The sequence below is a fragment of the Anoplophora glabripennis genome, unplaced genomic scaffold (genome assembly GCF_000390285.2).
Source record: "Anoplophora glabripennis isolate ALB-LARVAE unplaced genomic scaffold, Agla_2.0 scaffold5, whole genome shotgun sequence".
Classification (NCBI taxonomy): Eukaryota; Metazoa; Arthropoda; class Insecta; order Coleoptera; family Cerambycidae; genus Anoplophora; species Anoplophora glabripennis.
In genome coordinates, this window is record NW_019416525.1 from 2,383,349 (window position 1) to 2,399,257 (window position 15,909).

A 15,909-nucleotide genomic window follows, 5' to 3' on the forward strand; every position below is an offset into this window, starting at 1 on the left:
AAATATGACAAGATGTATAAAGCTAAATATTTGCTTGCAAATGGCTTCGTTTTTAAATTTTATTTCGATAAAATAAAATTTCTATATACATTCTAGGGTGGCCCAAAAATAAACGAATATATTTTTTTTTCATGTCTCTTGTGAAAATATGTTACTTTATCATGTTTTAAGAGCCCCCGCAAAAAATCAGCTCAAAAAAAATTTTTTTTTAGAGGTCGCTCAAGATTTTTAGAAATATCCAAAATCGTCAAATATCGAATTTGATTTTTCTCGTTATTTTATCATTTTCTAGGTTGAAAAAAATCTCGATTCTGAAAATTTCAAATCGATATTTTAATTTCTAAAGGTCACTCATAATTATTTTAACTTTCAAAGTAGTGTACCTAAAATGTTTTCGAGTGACCTCTAAAAATAAATATCAACGAACTAATAAATTTTTTTTTATTGAATTTGATGAACAAAAGAATAGAAATAAATCACGACCCTTAAATTTTAAAAAATTTAAAAATTATAAATATTTGATACTCGGTGGTAGTAAATTTTGCCTCGAGAAATTTTTTAAGTGTCGTGATTTATTTCTATTCTTTTGTTCATCAAATTCAATAAAAACAATTATTAGTTCGTTGATATTTATTTTTAGAGGTCGCTCGAAAACATTTTTCAGCTGATTTTTTAAGGGGGCTCTTAAAACATGATAAACTAACATATTTTCACAAGAGACACTAAAAAAAAAAATTCGTTTTTTTGGGCCACCCTAATATATTCATTAGTAATAATTTGCAGTAGGTTTGCAAATACGTCAGTGTTATCTGGATAATGCTTTATGCAACTAATTATATTTCTAACCCATTCCTAAAATTATTTTCTAACGCCAAAATATAAATTTTATGATAGCAGAGATTACAAGTAGAAAATATTTCTAAATACCATCAAAATGCTTGTTATATTTTCAAATACGAGAAATATTTATCCAAGAGTATCTGAAAAACAAATTAAAACTTTATACTTGTACCTTATAGTAAAATTTTCTTAAGTATAATCTGCATTTTATACTGGGTCAATTTAAGTAATCACAGTCTACACCTTAAGTATACATATTTTATGAAGAAAAAAAAAAGAAATGCAAATAATTAAGTATCTTCATAATACTTAAATTTTAAACTTAATTTCTAGGTCTGTAGGAAATTTACTTTAACACGAGATTGCCTAAAGCAATACTTAGTAAATTTAATTAAATAAATTACAACTTCCACTTATCGGTCATAATGTAAAAAAAAATAAATATAAAAACTGATAAACCTATGATTAATTTTTTGGCTACTGGTTCATTTTCTTTGCTCCTAATCATATTTTTTAGATTTTCCTAATTACAATTTTACTATATACATTTCAATAATATTACATTAAAAAATATTCATTTATAATAAAAAAAAGGTATTGAAATAAAAAAAAATACACAAAATGAAGTACATAACAAAACAGCTTTCTTTAAATTTATGTTCGAGTTTAAAAAAAATCTTCCTACAATCATTTAAATAAATTAAGTGAAGCTACCTATAACTTTTCTCCATCCAAACCTCAGTTACATACATTTTACTAAACGATCGAGAAACTACTGATATTTTAAGTATTATTGCTAGTTGCCATTGTCACAAACATTTGTTGAAAGTCGGCTAATTCTTGTCCCAACATTTCTATGCCCTGCCCGGATCGAACAGGTTCTCCGTCTTTAAGAGGTACGTTTGTTTTTTTTTTCTCTGATTCTGCACTATCAGGCCTCCTGGCAGTTGCCGTTTTACTAGGGATGACTGGTTTATTTGGAGGTATGGGTGGTGGAACACCTCTGGCAGACACTGAACTTTTCTTAGGAGGTGTCTGGGGAGCTGTTGACCCCGTTTGAAACTGGGGATGGAAAGCTGCACCTTTTGGGGGGGTACGCACCGTGGAAGCCTGGGAAGATATCTGATTTGGTACTGCTACTGGTGTTGGATTTACCTGAATGTACATAAAGGATTAAGTACATAAAGTTTTTTCAAATAAAATAAGTCCTTTACCTTTGCAGTTAGAGTAGTTGTAGCTGATGTAGCAGTTTGTCTAAGGGCTTGTCCCGGGGTGACTGACTGAGCAATTCCAGTGGCTAAAAATTAGAAATTTGTATATATTTGATGATTAAACGTTATTAAAGATAACTTACTAGGGCCAGAGACAGGTACACTAGAAACTGTTGCAGTGGGTTGTACAACTTTAGCCACACTACTTATCATAGGAGACGCACCGTCACTAGGTAATGAGGCTCTGTTCCGTAAAGCCTCACATTCTGCTTTAACTCTTAATAATTCTGCTTCTAATTCTTGGCATCTATAATCAAATCATATATAAGACCGAAAATAAAATGGTGTCAATCATGAAATACCTAAGTTCTTTTGCAGTTAACTGAGTTTTTAAGGTTTTCTTATCATTTTCGTAAACATATACTTGTTTCTCAAGTTCAGCTTCCATTTGTAGCGACTTTTTACTTTCTTCTTCTAATCCCTCAGCCATCGTGTCAATTCGTGACTTTTCTTCGGATAAAATCTATTAAAAAAAAAACATTTTCTTTCATTCTGTCAGTTCCACACAATAATTTAGTTACCTGAGCCAAATCTTCGCTTCTCTTCCTTTCTTCAATATATTTAACAATAATCTTCTTCCTTTCCGCTAGTAAAAGTAGAACTATTTGTTTTTGTCTTGCTCTTTCCTCATCGGCCATTTCCACTTGCCTTTTGACTTCTTTTTCTAATTTTTTTCTAGCGTTTCTCTCCATTTCCAACTCTTGCCGCAAACGTGTTCGTTCCATCTCTAAACCATATGTAATATCATCTCCCTGAGCTGTATCATGTTCGTGTTTACATTTCTCTTCTTCTAATTCTTGAATTACCTAAAAGGATTAAATTAAATAAAAAAACATTTAAGTATCAATAATTTACTAGATCGGAAATTACACTACTTTAATACATTTTGTGTTTGTTTTACCTTTTTATGTTTATTTTCTGCCTCTTTTAAAATACTAATCATATGTTGATGCGCCCATCTTTGCTGCAAAACTAACTGTTCTAAAGCTTGAAGCTGCTGTTCAGCTGCCTGCGCCATTTCTTTTTCACTCACTGGAGGCTTAGCAGTAGGTCCATCAGCTATACTATCTCTCAGTAACGCTGTATATGGATCCGACATTACTGCCGGTCTGTACCTTCCTACATTTACTACTTGCTTTAATTTTTCAGACTAAAACAAATATTGTAGTGATGAGAACATTCACATAGAAAATATAAAAATTAAATTAATTTAAATATACGTAGACTACTAATCTTATAAGAATTATTTTATAATCTTTAAATATTTTTAATAAAATATAAATACAACATTTAAGATTTTCTAGAAATCATATGTTTTGACGCAGAACATTAAGGATTAGTTAAAATAAGCATTAGGTACTCTTTTCAATGCAAAAGATTATAAAAAAATAATAATCAAACAATCTACCTTAAGTGCAGCTATGGCAATGTCTCTAGCTTGAATTTCTCCTTCGAAATAAGTTACAAGTTTAAGTAAATCATTTTTTGATAATTCCATTTTTGGATTCCTCTGAAATAATTAAAAATTTAAACTAAATCAGATTACAAGGAGTTACAACAAACCTTTAAGGTTGCACTTGTATTAGCCCTATCCATTTGTTCATATTGGTTCATACCAGAGGTAGTGCTTTGCTGTTGTTCAGAAACAGTATTTGAAGAGGTCTCAAAATCTACTACACCAAGACTACCCATCCAGTCAATGCCTACATTATTAGTAGCCATATTGGAGAATTTTCTTTATTTGGCTTATTTTCCAGTATTTTTGCTAAAATATGAGCATACTCCTCCTACTAAGTATTAGACACTTGGTTTCACTTATCATTATTGTTATTAAACGTATTTTTATTTGGACTTTACTGCGCGTTTGACAATAGAAACAACACTTTTAGGTTAGTGTGATCAATCGATAAATTTAGGGACATTTTATTTCTTATCTGACAGAGCTATTTATTTTCTTACGTTGGTGACACACTCGAAGGATAAAAATGTACTTTGAAAAGTCGAGGTTACTATTAAATAAAATATGTAGTTGATTACACCCAATTTTATTTGTGAATATGGAATATTTTTTAACAATATTTATATTATAAGCAATAAATGACATCGCAAAATATTTATATAAGCCAACGTGCATTGTAGTAAAAATAGACTTTTTAATGCTGTCTAACAAACCTTTTTCAGTCTCTACCACGAGGAAAATTTTAAGTATTTAGTAAGTTATTGTAGATATTTGTATATTTGAATATGGTATATGAGTTCTATAGATAACTACTGTTTCCGATTGGTTAGACAGAATTTCATGAACACCTAAAATGACAAAATGCTAAATTATGATCTATGTTGTTAAAAATTAGTTCTTGTTGCAGTTGTTGTTCATATAACATTCTATGTAGCTCACAACCAACAGTTCGTGTAAATTTATATAAGCTATTTTTCCTTTTACATGTACATTTATAAAATTTATATAAAATAGAAGCATATTAAGTCAATTTTATCTAGATAAAAGTTTATTTAGGCTGCAACTTAATAAAGATAAGTAATCCTTGATACTGAATATCGAGGTGTGTGAAATAAAGTTACTGACATCAGACCATAAATTAAAAAGAAGTTTTAGGTAATATTGACTCATTATTTTACAAAACGTTTTACAATAATCCATAAAAAATATATTAATCTAGAAACATCAAAGCCATTCCTTGTGGGAATGCAGTACTTAATAAAAATAACTCGTACAGTCTAAATTTAACACTCCTAAAAAATCACAGAAGAAACCAAAGGAATGGCTTTGGTGAACATGTTTTTCTGCGTTCCTTACTAGGTATAGCTATAATGATGTAAAATCTTTATATAGGTATTAAAATTAATTCTAGCTTCTACACAAATCTTAATATATTCAAATTACAAACCACCAACTAAAAAAAAAATAAAATAGAACAAGTTGATTTATTCTTTTTTCTGATCGAGCAATGTACTTGCTAAAAAAAAAATTAAGTAAATATGGGACAATAGTTAATTAAATTCACCTTACCTTTTTCTTTAACATTTTGAATAGTGCTGTCGATTACAGTATGATGTTTTAAGAAATATGGTCTTACGATCCTCCTATAAATAACTAAAGATCCGTTGAACTCAGTCGGTATCATCAACCAGACAAAGAAAAGACACTATAAAATGTATTTGCATTTATTAGGATTATTTCTATATACTTATATATGGCTTACCTTAATTAACCAATATAGTGGGAACCATCCTACAATAACATCTGCGAAATATTCGAAAATTGAAAAGATGGCAAAGACTACCCAGTAGGTCAACCACTTTGTATCATCATCTTTGCAGGGAGATTCTATAGCGTGTATTGATGCATATGCCGGATACAAAAATCCAACAGAATTACATACTAACTGAGCTGCATATCCAAAGACAAGCCACACACCAATAATAGCAATTGTACCTGTTATACAAACGAAAATAAAGCATGTCAATATGACGCAACATAATGCATTTATAGTTAATTATATATTATTTAGTGATATTTATTTACCCAAAAAAATATAGATGCGATCTACGCCGGTACTTTTCTCAACTTGGGAGAATACACTAGTCCACGGTTTTTCTGGATCATGTAAAGATTTGTCCAACTCCTGCTTTATTTCGTTAAATTTTTGAGCCATGATCAATGGACAAGTTCGTCTATTTTATACGTTAATGCCTTCTACGTTTATACGGTTACAAATATAAATGACAATGATAAAAAATCATTACCACAAGAAACAAAACGTTATACAAGGTCACGATAATTTAGAGGTTAATTAAATTTTAAATCATTGACGTATAATATGATCGGAAAGAAAAGTTAACCTCAAAAAACACGTAAAAGAAGAAGAAGAATGAAATCTATACAGGGCGTGTTATAAGTTCATGTCAAACTTCATTATTGGGTTGTTTTACCAAAAAGCTCTAATGTTTAAATGTACTAGTGTTCGAAATATAGTGTTAAAATTTAAAAGAAATATTACATGTATTCAAATATCTCTGAGCATGTTTAGCCTTGATTGATGAAAGACAAACATTTATAGAACTTATATAGGTATAGATGTGTCTGCCAGTAACTGATTAACTGAAGTACTTAAAGGCACAGGCACTGAAAACCTCAGAATTTCGGAAAATAAGCAATTTTCGAATCATTATTCATTATTGATATTGATAGTAAAGATTCACTCTAAGTGAAGTGATTTGAACTCGATATTTTTATATAATCTCAATATTCTGGATCTCAAAATCTTAAGGTTTTCTGGTCCAAAATAACTCGGAGAGCAATTTCCCAAATTTCCAATTATACTTAAAAATTGTCTTGAAAATATAATAAAAAAGTTATAAGTGCAGATATTTTCAAGATCGACATTCTAAAAGATCTAATAACATGGGATGTCTAGTTAAGATTGTTACTTTACTGAAGATATATACACTATAATAGAATTAAAAATTTATTAAAAATAATGACAGAAAAACATATTTGTATATAGAAAACATTGTTCGTGATGAAAGTAAATATGTAATACTGATAAAAGAAAATCAATACTGATTATCAAATATAAAAATACAAATAATATGATGTGACTCCTCATTAATGCAAGCATATGAAAAATTAATATTTATTTGACATATAATATTAGGATGCGTATATAATAAATTAATTTGTGATTATGTACAATTAATTCACTGGGCAGTATTAAATCAAATAATTATTTAAAATATACTTAGACAGAACATACACATTATTTTGGCACATAAACAGCAAATAAAGAATTTTATACTGTTTGTAATAAACACAAACTTAAATAGTTATACTGATCCAACTTTACACATATATCAAATATCATATAAAAGTTTTTAAGTAAAAAATAAATTATATAAAAATTCTAATACATATTTTCAATATTATCTACATTTCATTATCACAAATATGAAAATTTGACACGACATTAGTACCATACTGTCTCTGATCAGAGGAAATGTGTCTTGTGTCAAATATTTTAAATTTTCTGTAAAGCTAAAGCAGGCCATAATAAAAATACAGCGCCTGTCAAGTATGTCACTGTAGAACCAACACTCCAAAATGCTATGCTCGCAAAAATAGGTCCCAGTGCTCTTGCCAATGCCCCTAAAGAACGGAAAATACCCATAACAGTACCTTTTTCTTGGTCATTGCCATATTCAGAAGCCATAGTCGTAATGCATGGAACAACCATAGCAGTTGCTAAAAAATAAAAATTACAGCAACATTAAAAATAATAATTCTAGTTTACTTACAAATTGCATACAAAAATAATCCTAAATATAACATTATTTGCCCTTTAGCTATTCCAACCAAAATAAATGTAGGTACAATTAGCCACAAACCGTTAACTGCGGTTTTTTTAATTTTATTCTGGGGTACTCTTCTCACATATGTTCCTTGCATTAATGCCATTGTTAACCCTATAATAATTATAATAATAAAAAAATACATGTTAACATTTAAAAATCATTCACCTAATACGAAAAACATCCAGCCTTGTTGCATTGAGGTGTAATTAAATACGTGATGGGTAAGGAAAGTTAAAGTAAATTCTAATCCACTGTAAATGAATAAATATACAAAATAAATTAATCCTATTTTCCTCAATTTTTTCAAATTTGCGTCTTTTACACTTGCAACTGCTGTAAATCGAAACAAGTCTATAACGTTAATCAGCACTTTGGCATTTTTCAAAGTTTTCATAACACTTTTAGAACGTTTTTCCTAAAAATTAGTGTATATTAAAAATATGCAACTAAACTTGTCCTTGAAAGTAAAACATCCTGTGTTTGTTGCATAAAAATATGCATATAACTTACTTTAGGTAGTGATTCTTTAAAGAATATGGTAAAGAAAATTAAATCGGCAATTGAAAGCAAAAAAGCAAATAATGCTGGGACTACAAACCATTCGCCCGATTTTTGCTTAGCCCATACCGCGAAAATTGCTCCAATTAGCGGTCCAATAATAAAACCTAAAGAAAAAGCAATTCCAACAAGTGCCTGCAATAATAATAATAATGATGGATTAGATAACTATAGCAAGTAAAATTAACATTACAAAATTATTACCATTCCTTTTCCTCTTGTTTTCATAGATGACACGTCAGTAATTATAGCCATACTAAGTGATACGTTTCCTTTACTTATACCACCAAAAAATCGGGCAAGTATGAATATTACCAAATTAGTGGACAGCGCCCACAAAATATATGATAGTGATATTCCAATCTATAAATAAATAACAGAAGTGATTTATTGAGAAAAATAAATAAATAAGCAAATTACCAGACAAGCGATCATAACTTTTTTTCTTCCGATAACATCGGATATACCACCAAAAATAGGAGCTGCAACAAATTGTAAAAAACTAAACATCGATCCAAGAAATCCTCCAAATAATACTGTACTGAATCGTTCCGGGGCGCCAACAAATTGTTGAAAATAATTTATTTTATGGGAAAGCCATGTATATAAACCTGTGCTATCATTTATTCTATAATGTTCAAGTAAGGATGGTAGCAACGGAAGTATCATAGTAAATGCTAATAAATCCAATAGTAACGACACAAATACTATATAAACTGTGGGGCTAATTCTCTCCATTTTTTCAGTCATTTTAAGTGCAGTTAAATAATTTCCAGTGGACGACTCCAAATAAAATACTTTCACTTTGTAGCTTACTATTTTCTTTAAATATGGTTTAAAATTAGGTCAATCCATAGTAATCAATAGAGTATCTTAATCAGTAAATTTATCTTTATCTTTAAGATTTTGCTTGATCTTTAAAATGTTGTAACTATTTAAGAACATGGAACTCAGAATTTTTTTTGCTTTTACATCATTTAATAACAGCGCACTCAACACAGTCTGTTGATCAACACTATCAACAGGTAACAGGAACAGGTAAACTTATTTTATCTGAGAATGAATGAAAATGCGCAGAAGCAGTTTTATGATTCTTTATGTGTAAATCTAAAATTAAAAAATAAAAGTCTGCTGATCGGCGGGTGATCCGCGATTGTTGTGTGTATAGAAGGTTGAGAATTGAATAACATTTAATTTTTAATTTATTTTTTATTTCGTTATTCCTTTGAGTAAGCCGAAATACTCATACTCAAAGGAACGACGATAGGACAGCCAACTGTATATATAATAATCTGTTCTATTAGTCATTTAAATCGTATCTCTCATATGTTAAAATTCTCTAAACAGGATCCACATTATTATATTTTCTATGATCCACATGCATATCCTGATAGTTCCCACTATCTGTCATTTTACTTCAACGATCTCCTTCCAACGGATACGTGATACATACAAACCTAGATAAATGGTTTTATCTAGACATACAAAGTTGAAATGAATCAACTTTCATCCGTTTTGATCTTGACAGTATCAAGACTGTCATGTGATGATGATAACGTGGTTACAACGGATCCGTAATCACGCATACATGTGGATCCAGGCTAAGGTAAAAGGGTACTTTACTCAAAAAGTTATATAAATTCACTGGTTGGTATCAATGCTTCTGGATACATTCCCTAAATTCAAATATTTTAATGCATGTATTTATTTAAACAATTATATTTGTAGGATATATTGATAATGATTCATTAACATTTTGCTTGGCATAACCAGTTATCGTATTAAATGTAACAAATTTCAATATTTGACCTTTTACCTGAAATAGTTGTTGATGTTGATGTTATATTGGTAGTATGAATTGGTGCTTGATCGCCATTTTATATCAATAAGTTGTAGTTCGTGATAATTGTTGAATAAAATATTTTTATTTGTTTTTAAATAATATATCAGTGGCTTTACAATTGTAAAATGGTGTAAAGATAAAATTTCGTCATGTTGAACTGGTAAGTATTGTATAATATAAATTACTGTCCAATTGAGACAACCTCGGTATTTAAATTTATATTTGTTTATTTTTTTAACGTATTGTCTGCCAGCCGCGTTATCATTGTATACATTCCTATATAATGTTTACAAGCTTTAAATAACTGTTTAATTAATTTCTTTCGTTTAACCATTTCTAATTTATAACGCCTACTTAAAAAAAACTCCTACTGAATGTGTGGGTTTCAATCTAATAAAGTAATGTTTATGGTCATACATATTATTAGCGGTAAATAATTTTTTCTCTTACAGTTCACCTATGAAAAGGAAAAGGCGAACTGTAGTTAATAATATGATGGAAGTATTTGAAAATGTTTTGTTAAACGCATCAGAATTTATTAAAGGTAAGTTATTTATCTTACGATTGTAAACGGTGCCAAATATGTCTGATCTAATTCTAGGACGTCTGTTTTTTGTGTCATTAAACACAGACGTAAAACCGAAATCTACTCCATCAGTCCATTATTTTACAATCGATACAGAATTAAATTATGATAGTTTCTACCTAGACTTTGGGCCTTTAAATTTGGCCATGCTGTATCATTATTGTGTGAAGTTGAGAAGAAAACTAAGCAACCCAGCTTTCCATAACAAAAAGATTGTACATTATACAGGTGCAGACGTGCAAAAACGAGTAAATGCTGCTTTTTTAATTGGTGCATATTCTGTAAGTACTGTAAATTGCCTTTTCAATTGTAAATATTGCATATATTTTTGTCATTAGCTGTCTTTTTTACATTATTTATCAGTTTGCTACTTTTACATAAATATGCAATGTTTTCTAAATATTTGAAGAATTAAAGGAAGTTAAGTCATATTGCTTGTTTTAGATTATATATCTCAATTATGAACCAGAACAAGCATACGAGGTTCTGAACCATGACTCGACAAAAGATTATCTAAAATTCAGGGATGCTTCTATTGGAGAGCCATACACATTAAGTCTTTTAGACTGCCTGAAAGCAGTAAAGAAGGGCTTGCATTTTGGGTTTTTTAATTTTGACAATTTTGATTTTCTCGAATATGAACATTACGAAAGGGTTGAAAATGGAGATTTCAACTGGATCCTTCCCAATAAATTCATTGCATTTTGTGGACCTCATAACAGATCTAAGTTGGATAAGGGATATCCAATTCACTCTCCGGAGACATACTTTGCCTATTTTCGAAGGCACAAAGTAACGACCATTATTCGATTAAATAAGAAGGCCTATGACTCGAATAGATTTGTTCAGGCTGGATTCGATCATAAAGATCTGTATTTTGTTGATGGAGGCACACCTAGTGATAGAATATTACAACATTTTATAAGTGTATCTGAAAACGCAAAGGGCGCATGTGCAGTGCATTGCAAAGGTATATAAATAGTGCTTTTCCCTGATCGTTTTATTAAGTTCAAATTTTTAGCGGGTCTGGGAAGAACAGGTTCTTTAATTGCTTGTTATATAATGAAACATTATAAATTTACGGCTGAGGAAGCAATTGCATGGATAAGGATCTGCAGGCCTGGATCTATAATTGGTCACCAACAAAGTTGGTTGCAAGAGTAAGCAGTAAAATTATTTGTTTAAATAACATTATTTTATATAACATTATTTAGGAAACAAAAACAAATGTGGGAAGCTGGGGAAGTTTATCGCAAGAAAAACGGAATTACTGGAATTCCAAAGCATACAGTAGGAATATACAGTTTATCGGAATTAAATAGAAAAAAGAGCCACGACAATGTTACTGGAATTGTAAAAAAAGTTGACTGTATGGAAATAAATGATCCGGACGAAGAATTTGAAGAAAATACTATAACTCAAGGGGACAAACTAAATGAAATTAAAGCTCAGAGAAGTAAAGCTAAGCCTCTTGGAACAAGTCAGTAAGTAGCCTCAGAATTAAATTGCTCTTTTTTGTACCTACTTAATGTTTGAGTTATTTTTTCCATGCTAATAAAATGACCTTGAAATGAAATGTACTTTGTAGGACAGAACGTTTACGTAGAGTACATGTTTCTAGCAGTCCTACAAGTCAGACTGTTTTAAGGGGAGGTAAAATTCTTACCAGTTCTTCATCGAAAATTTCAGGATCCACTAGTAATCGGGTGGTCGCCAAAAGGTTTGTCTAAAAAATGCACATTTATAGCTTCATACTTTTGCAAATAAAAGCATGGCTTAAAACATATTTTTGTATTACTCTGCATGCAGATCTTAAATAGTAACTTTTTTCACCTTATAGTATGAGGCGTGTCTTTTTACTTGCTTGAGTTTATACATAGAAAAGGTTGTAAATGGTTCTTATGTAATCTGTATTTTGTATTTTTAGATAATTTTTTAAGCACCGTACTCGTTACATGCCAATCAAACGTGCAGTATCGTTTGATATGAAAAATAATTTACTGGTTAATTTTTACAATTATTATCATTCTTCATGTGTCATTTAAGGCATTTTTCCATCCAGTAGGTTTTTTTTTAGTATATGGGTAAAAGAAATTTTATAATACATAATATCCTTTTTATTGATGTTGGTTCAAAATATAAATTAGAAAAAGAAATGGACCAAACAGGCAAAAACTTTGTTTCATTGGAAGAATCTTGGATTAATTAATGTGTAGTAACATGATTAAAAGTACCTATTGTTTTAAATAACCTTCAAGGTCAATAGAGAAACTTAAAAATCTATGAACAAATATTTTTTTAAAGCTTGTGTTTGCTATTTGAATGTGGCATGTAGTGTGCGTATAGTAAGTTATTAATTGTGTAGGCATTGTAAATGTCTAGCATAGTAGTTTATATAGGCATGGTTTTAGCACAAGGACAGCTTTTAAAAATTAAGAATAAGAAGTTTGTATGCCACCAATACTTTTGTTGACAGAATTGAAACAAAAGAGCCTCAACCAGTAAAGCGCAGTAGCACAAGAAAGTTAGCTTCTCCTATCACCACTTCAGCTAGTGAGAAGCTGCATCTAAACGAAAAACGTCAAATTGTAAAGAAAAGTCCTCTGTCTCGTTTAACAAAAAATGGAGTAGCTTACCAAAACGGTACAAGTTTAAAAAATATTTCACCTGACGAAAAACAAATGAAACGGGGTAAGAGGACACTTGCTTTAGAAAAGGATAAAGCAAGTCCTAGATCTGTTAAAGTGTTGCGTCGTTCTCATGTACTGGCATTAAGCCTAAAGGATTGTGAAAAAACTGAAGGTAAATTACGATTACCTTCGGTTAAACTGAACAAAACCCTTTAACTATGCATTGTACAGGTAAATGTTTAAAATGTGCATAAAAATTGTAACTATATATTTATAAAATTTATTTTTAGATAGACTGTTAAGGTAAATATAAATAATATTTTATATTTACCTTGATCTCAGTATCAAATTTATATTGAACTATTTGTGAAGTACAAGATTATTTTAAGTAATGGTTGAACTTTATTATTTAGGGTTAAAGTTTATTATTAGTTCGTTAAAACTAGTATGTACTTTAACCTTGAATATATCTGTCTTTTGATAAACAAGGTGGTTCAAATTTTGCAAAAAAGCCTGCTCACTATTATATATGTGTGATATACACATCAAAAGAAATTGTACGGGCAAAATATTTGGTCTGTTCTTTTTTTTAATATATAGGTATGTTATAAAATAAGAAATTGCAGCCATCCACCCATTATATTAAGAAAAAGTACATATAATCTCTTAGAAAAAAAATTCTTATAAATGTAATCATGTGAAATTGTTACATTGACAAGAATTTTATTTATGTAATTAAAATACTACATATCATATTTTAACAACTTTACAACCTTTAGATATTGTTGATTTTTTAATTAAAATACATTATATCGAATAAATTCCAATTTATTTGCAATAAATTATGTAATGGAATATATTTTTTTTATTTGGGAAAATAGGTTTTGTGTTACTCATATAAATATGCTAATATTAAAAATTTGAATCATCGTACTTACACTGAATATTGAAAATGTATTATTTTTATATGTCGCCACTTCATCACTGTATTTATTATACACACGTTGTTAATTGTAAATAGTTTAGAATTTAGAAATATTTTTCAATTATATTCTTTAGATCTTAGGCATTTATTATTTTTTTAGTTGTTATCTTATATGAGTAATACTTTTTGGTGAAGTGCTATTCAAAAAAAAAATGTTTAAATATTGCCACTATTTTATGATTGTTACTTTTTTAAATTATACTCCATGATTTTAGAACATTTAATCAAACAGTGCTATACAGAAACATTTTTAATTTCTGCAACTACACAAGGGTTATGTGGGTGGTATTAGGTTTTTTAATTTACATGTACTTGTATGGGACGTCCTGAAATAAGTACCCGTTAAGAAAAATTCTTATGAAGACATGCTTTAAATCTGTTCAACTTCAAGATACAAGCTTAAATGCGTCCTATACTTTATATCTTATGTACATAATTTTCATTCTTAACAATTACTTTTCGGGGGATACCTTGTACATATACAATCTACAGATTTTAAATTTGGTAGCTAAAAGCTGATATGTGAAAATGAATCTTATCCAGCATTTTCCAATTTTTTTAGATTATGGCAACAAAAGTTTTTAGACATTTAAAATGAGAAAAACATTCCATTGGAGTAATTTTTTTACATGTTGTATTATATATATTTTAAATTAATGTTATGTATATTTTATTTTCAGATATATGTTAACCAAGAAAATAATTATTAGAATGAATGAAAATAGATAACATTTTATTTGTTCGAATGTCAAACAGAAAGAAATTTTAATTCATAATACCTGTTCGCAGTGATGTGATATTATCATCTATTCACATTACAAAATAAAGAGTTAAATAATTAGGACTTGTACTGATATGTTTATGTTTCTCAATCGCTTTTTTAGAGCATTATAGATTGTTAGTTTGTTGCTTTGCTTAAAAGTTAATTTTTGACACATTACAGTCATATTGTTTAGTCATTGCCATAACCCTTATATAAGTTTTTTGTTAAAAGACATTCTGTCAAATTTTGTAATACATATGTTTTCCATTTAATAAATAAAAAACTAATCAGTTTTGCTAATATTATTTTCAAAATATAATTTTGGAATCGTTGAAAAACTTAGTCTTCGGTAACAATTTCATAAATAAGTTTCCAGTTGGTGTCTCAGTGTTATATCTTAAAGTCAAATAATTAAAAATAACTTAAATTTAGGTAAACTACCAGAAAAGTTAATGGTAAAAAAAAATCAAAAACATACTTCACTCCTTAATTTTCTATGCACTGTTAACTTTACTCATTTAAAGCAGACTCATATAAGAAATGTTAATGTTGTAAAATACAATGTTAACTTAATGTTTAATATATTTTATTGTTTGTTGAAAGCTGAATCTAAAGTTATCGACAAGCAGTGATTAAGAGATTTATATTCAAAATTTTATAAATGTGTTGTATATATAAAACTGCTTACAAGATAAGTTTAATTAAGCATTTATATACTGCAGTCTTTTTACACATTTATTTGACAAAATGCCATTTGTAGATTATATGCAAACATATTTTTAGTTTAATAAAGATGCCATTTTGTTATAATTCATCCATAAATCAGAACTCTATTAAAACGTTTAATAAATGTTTTTATATATATGTAAACACACACAATTGTTTTATTTGTAGGTAAATAGTAATATAGAATTTAATTAAAATTTACAAACTGGATGCCTGTAGAAAGGGGCAGTATAAACAAATGATTTCTGTTTACTCCAAGTTTCAGTATCGTAAAGTTTTACCATCTCATTAAATTAATAAACTTATATTGAGGATATATCTGTTAGGTGCTTAAAAA

At 29.0% G+C, this 15,909-nt stretch overlaps 4 protein-coding genes across 7 annotated transcripts; 1 reads left to right on the plus strand and 3 right to left on the minus strand.

Annotated features, from left to right (window-relative positions):
• Positions 1-687: 687 nt before the first annotated feature.
• Positions 688-4,041, minus strand: LOC108906784 (uncharacterized protein CG10915). The gene is made up of 8 exons (XM_018710144.2): positions 3,675-4,041; positions 3,520-3,621; positions 3,013-3,261; positions 2,633-2,917; positions 2,414-2,574; positions 2,195-2,358; positions 2,055-2,137; positions 688-1,995 (listed from the first exon to the last, which is right to left on the minus strand). Exons 1-8 carry the CDS (start codon positions 3,831-3,833, stop codon positions 1,624-1,626), a joined length of 1,575 nt encoding a protein of 524 aa, XP_018565660.1. The 5' UTR covers positions 3,834-4,041; the 3' UTR covers positions 688-1,623.
• A 105-nt stretch (positions 4,042-4,146) lies between these two features.
• Positions 4,147-5,923, minus strand: LOC108906764 (receptor expression-enhancing protein 5-like). Its single transcript, XM_018710119.2, has 4 exons — positions 5,656-5,923; positions 5,333-5,565; positions 5,140-5,275; positions 4,147-5,086 (listed from the first exon to the last, which is right to left on the minus strand). The coding sequence occupies exons 1-4, from the start codon at positions 5,783-5,785 to the stop codon at positions 5,055-5,057; spliced, it is 531 nt and encodes a 176-aa protein (XP_018565635.1). The 5' UTR covers positions 5,786-5,923; the 3' UTR covers positions 4,147-5,054.
• Positions 5,924-6,639: 716 nt separating this feature from the next.
• LOC108906774 (major facilitator superfamily domain-containing protein 10) lies at positions 6,640-9,077 on the minus strand. The gene is made up of 6 exons (XM_018710133.2): positions 8,460-9,077; positions 8,244-8,402; positions 7,992-8,174; positions 7,647-7,896; positions 7,425-7,592; positions 6,640-7,371 (listed from the first exon to the last, which is right to left on the minus strand). Exons 1-6 carry the CDS (start codon positions 8,787-8,789, stop codon positions 7,148-7,150), a joined length of 1,314 nt encoding a protein of 437 aa, XP_018565649.1. The 5' UTR covers positions 8,790-9,077; the 3' UTR covers positions 6,640-7,147.
• Positions 9,078-9,563: 486 nt separating this feature from the next.
• On the plus strand, positions 9,564-14,704 carry LOC108906829 (dual specificity protein phosphatase CDC14A). Of its 4 annotated transcripts, none has more exons than XM_018710237.1 (8): positions 9,564-9,645; positions 10,335-10,426; positions 10,484-10,749; positions 10,913-11,438; positions 11,490-11,628; positions 11,683-11,952; positions 12,057-12,188; positions 12,945-14,704. In XM_018710237.1, exons 2-8 carry the CDS (start codon positions 10,342-10,344, stop codon positions 13,312-13,314), a joined length of 1,788 nt encoding a protein of 595 aa, XP_018565753.1. In that variant the 5' UTR covers positions 9,564-9,645; positions 10,335-10,341; the 3' UTR covers positions 13,315-14,704. The 4 variants fall into 4 exon arrangements, with proteins under 4 accessions (XP_018565753.1, XP_018565752.1, XP_018565755.1 ...); XM_018710236.1 differs by lacking the exon at positions 9,564-9,645 and adding an exon at positions 9,898-10,042; XM_018710239.1 differs by lacking the exon at positions 9,564-9,645 and adding an exon at positions 9,898-10,042 and having other exon boundaries at positions 12,880-13,040.
• Positions 14,705-15,909: the final 1,205 nt, after the last annotated feature.

Coding starts and splice junctions, on each gene's coding strand:
- LOC108906774 (XM_018710133.2), bottom strand. CDS start 8,789: ATGACTGAAAAAATGGAGAGAATTAGCCCCACAGTTTATATAGTATTT. Junction 7,897..7,991: donor TTAAAGAATCACTACCTAAA/GTAAGTTATATG, acceptor ACTAATTTTTAG/GAAAAACGTTCTAAAAGTGT. Junction 7,372..7,424: donor ATTATTTTTGTATGCAATTT/GTAAGTAAACTA, acceptor TTTATTTTTTAG/CAACTGCTATGGTTGTTCCA.
- LOC108906784 (XM_018710144.2), bottom strand. CDS start 3,833: ATGGCTACTAATAATGTAGGCATTGACTGGATGGGTAGTCTTGGTGTA. Junction 2,575..2,632: donor GAAGCGAAGATTTGGCTCAG/GTAACTAAATTA, acceptor TTTTTTTAATAG/ATTTTATCCGAAGAAAAGTC. Junction 2,359..2,413: donor TTAACTGCAAAAGAACTTAG/GTATTTCATGAT, acceptor ATTTGATTATAG/ATGCCAAGAATTAGAAGCAG.
- LOC108906829 (XM_018710236.1), top strand. Junction 11,439..11,489: donor ATGTGCAGTGCATTGCAAAG/GTATATAAATAG, acceptor TCAAATTTTTAG/CGGGTCTGGGAAGAACAGGT. Junction 11,629..11,682: donor CAACAAAGTTGGTTGCAAGA/GTAAGCAGTAAA, acceptor AACATTATTTAG/GAAACAAAAACAAATGTGGG.
- LOC108906764 (XM_018710119.2), bottom strand. CDS start 5,785: ATGGCTCAAAAATTTAACGAAATAAAGCAGGAGTTGGACAAATCTTTA. Junction 5,276..5,332: donor CACTATATTGGTTAATTAAG/GTAAGCCATATA, acceptor TACATTTTATAG/TGTCTTTTCTTTGTCTGGTT. Junction 5,087..5,139: donor TCAAAATGTTAAAGAAAAAG/GTAAGGTGAATT, acceptor TTTTTTTTTTAG/CAAGTACATTGCTCGATCAG.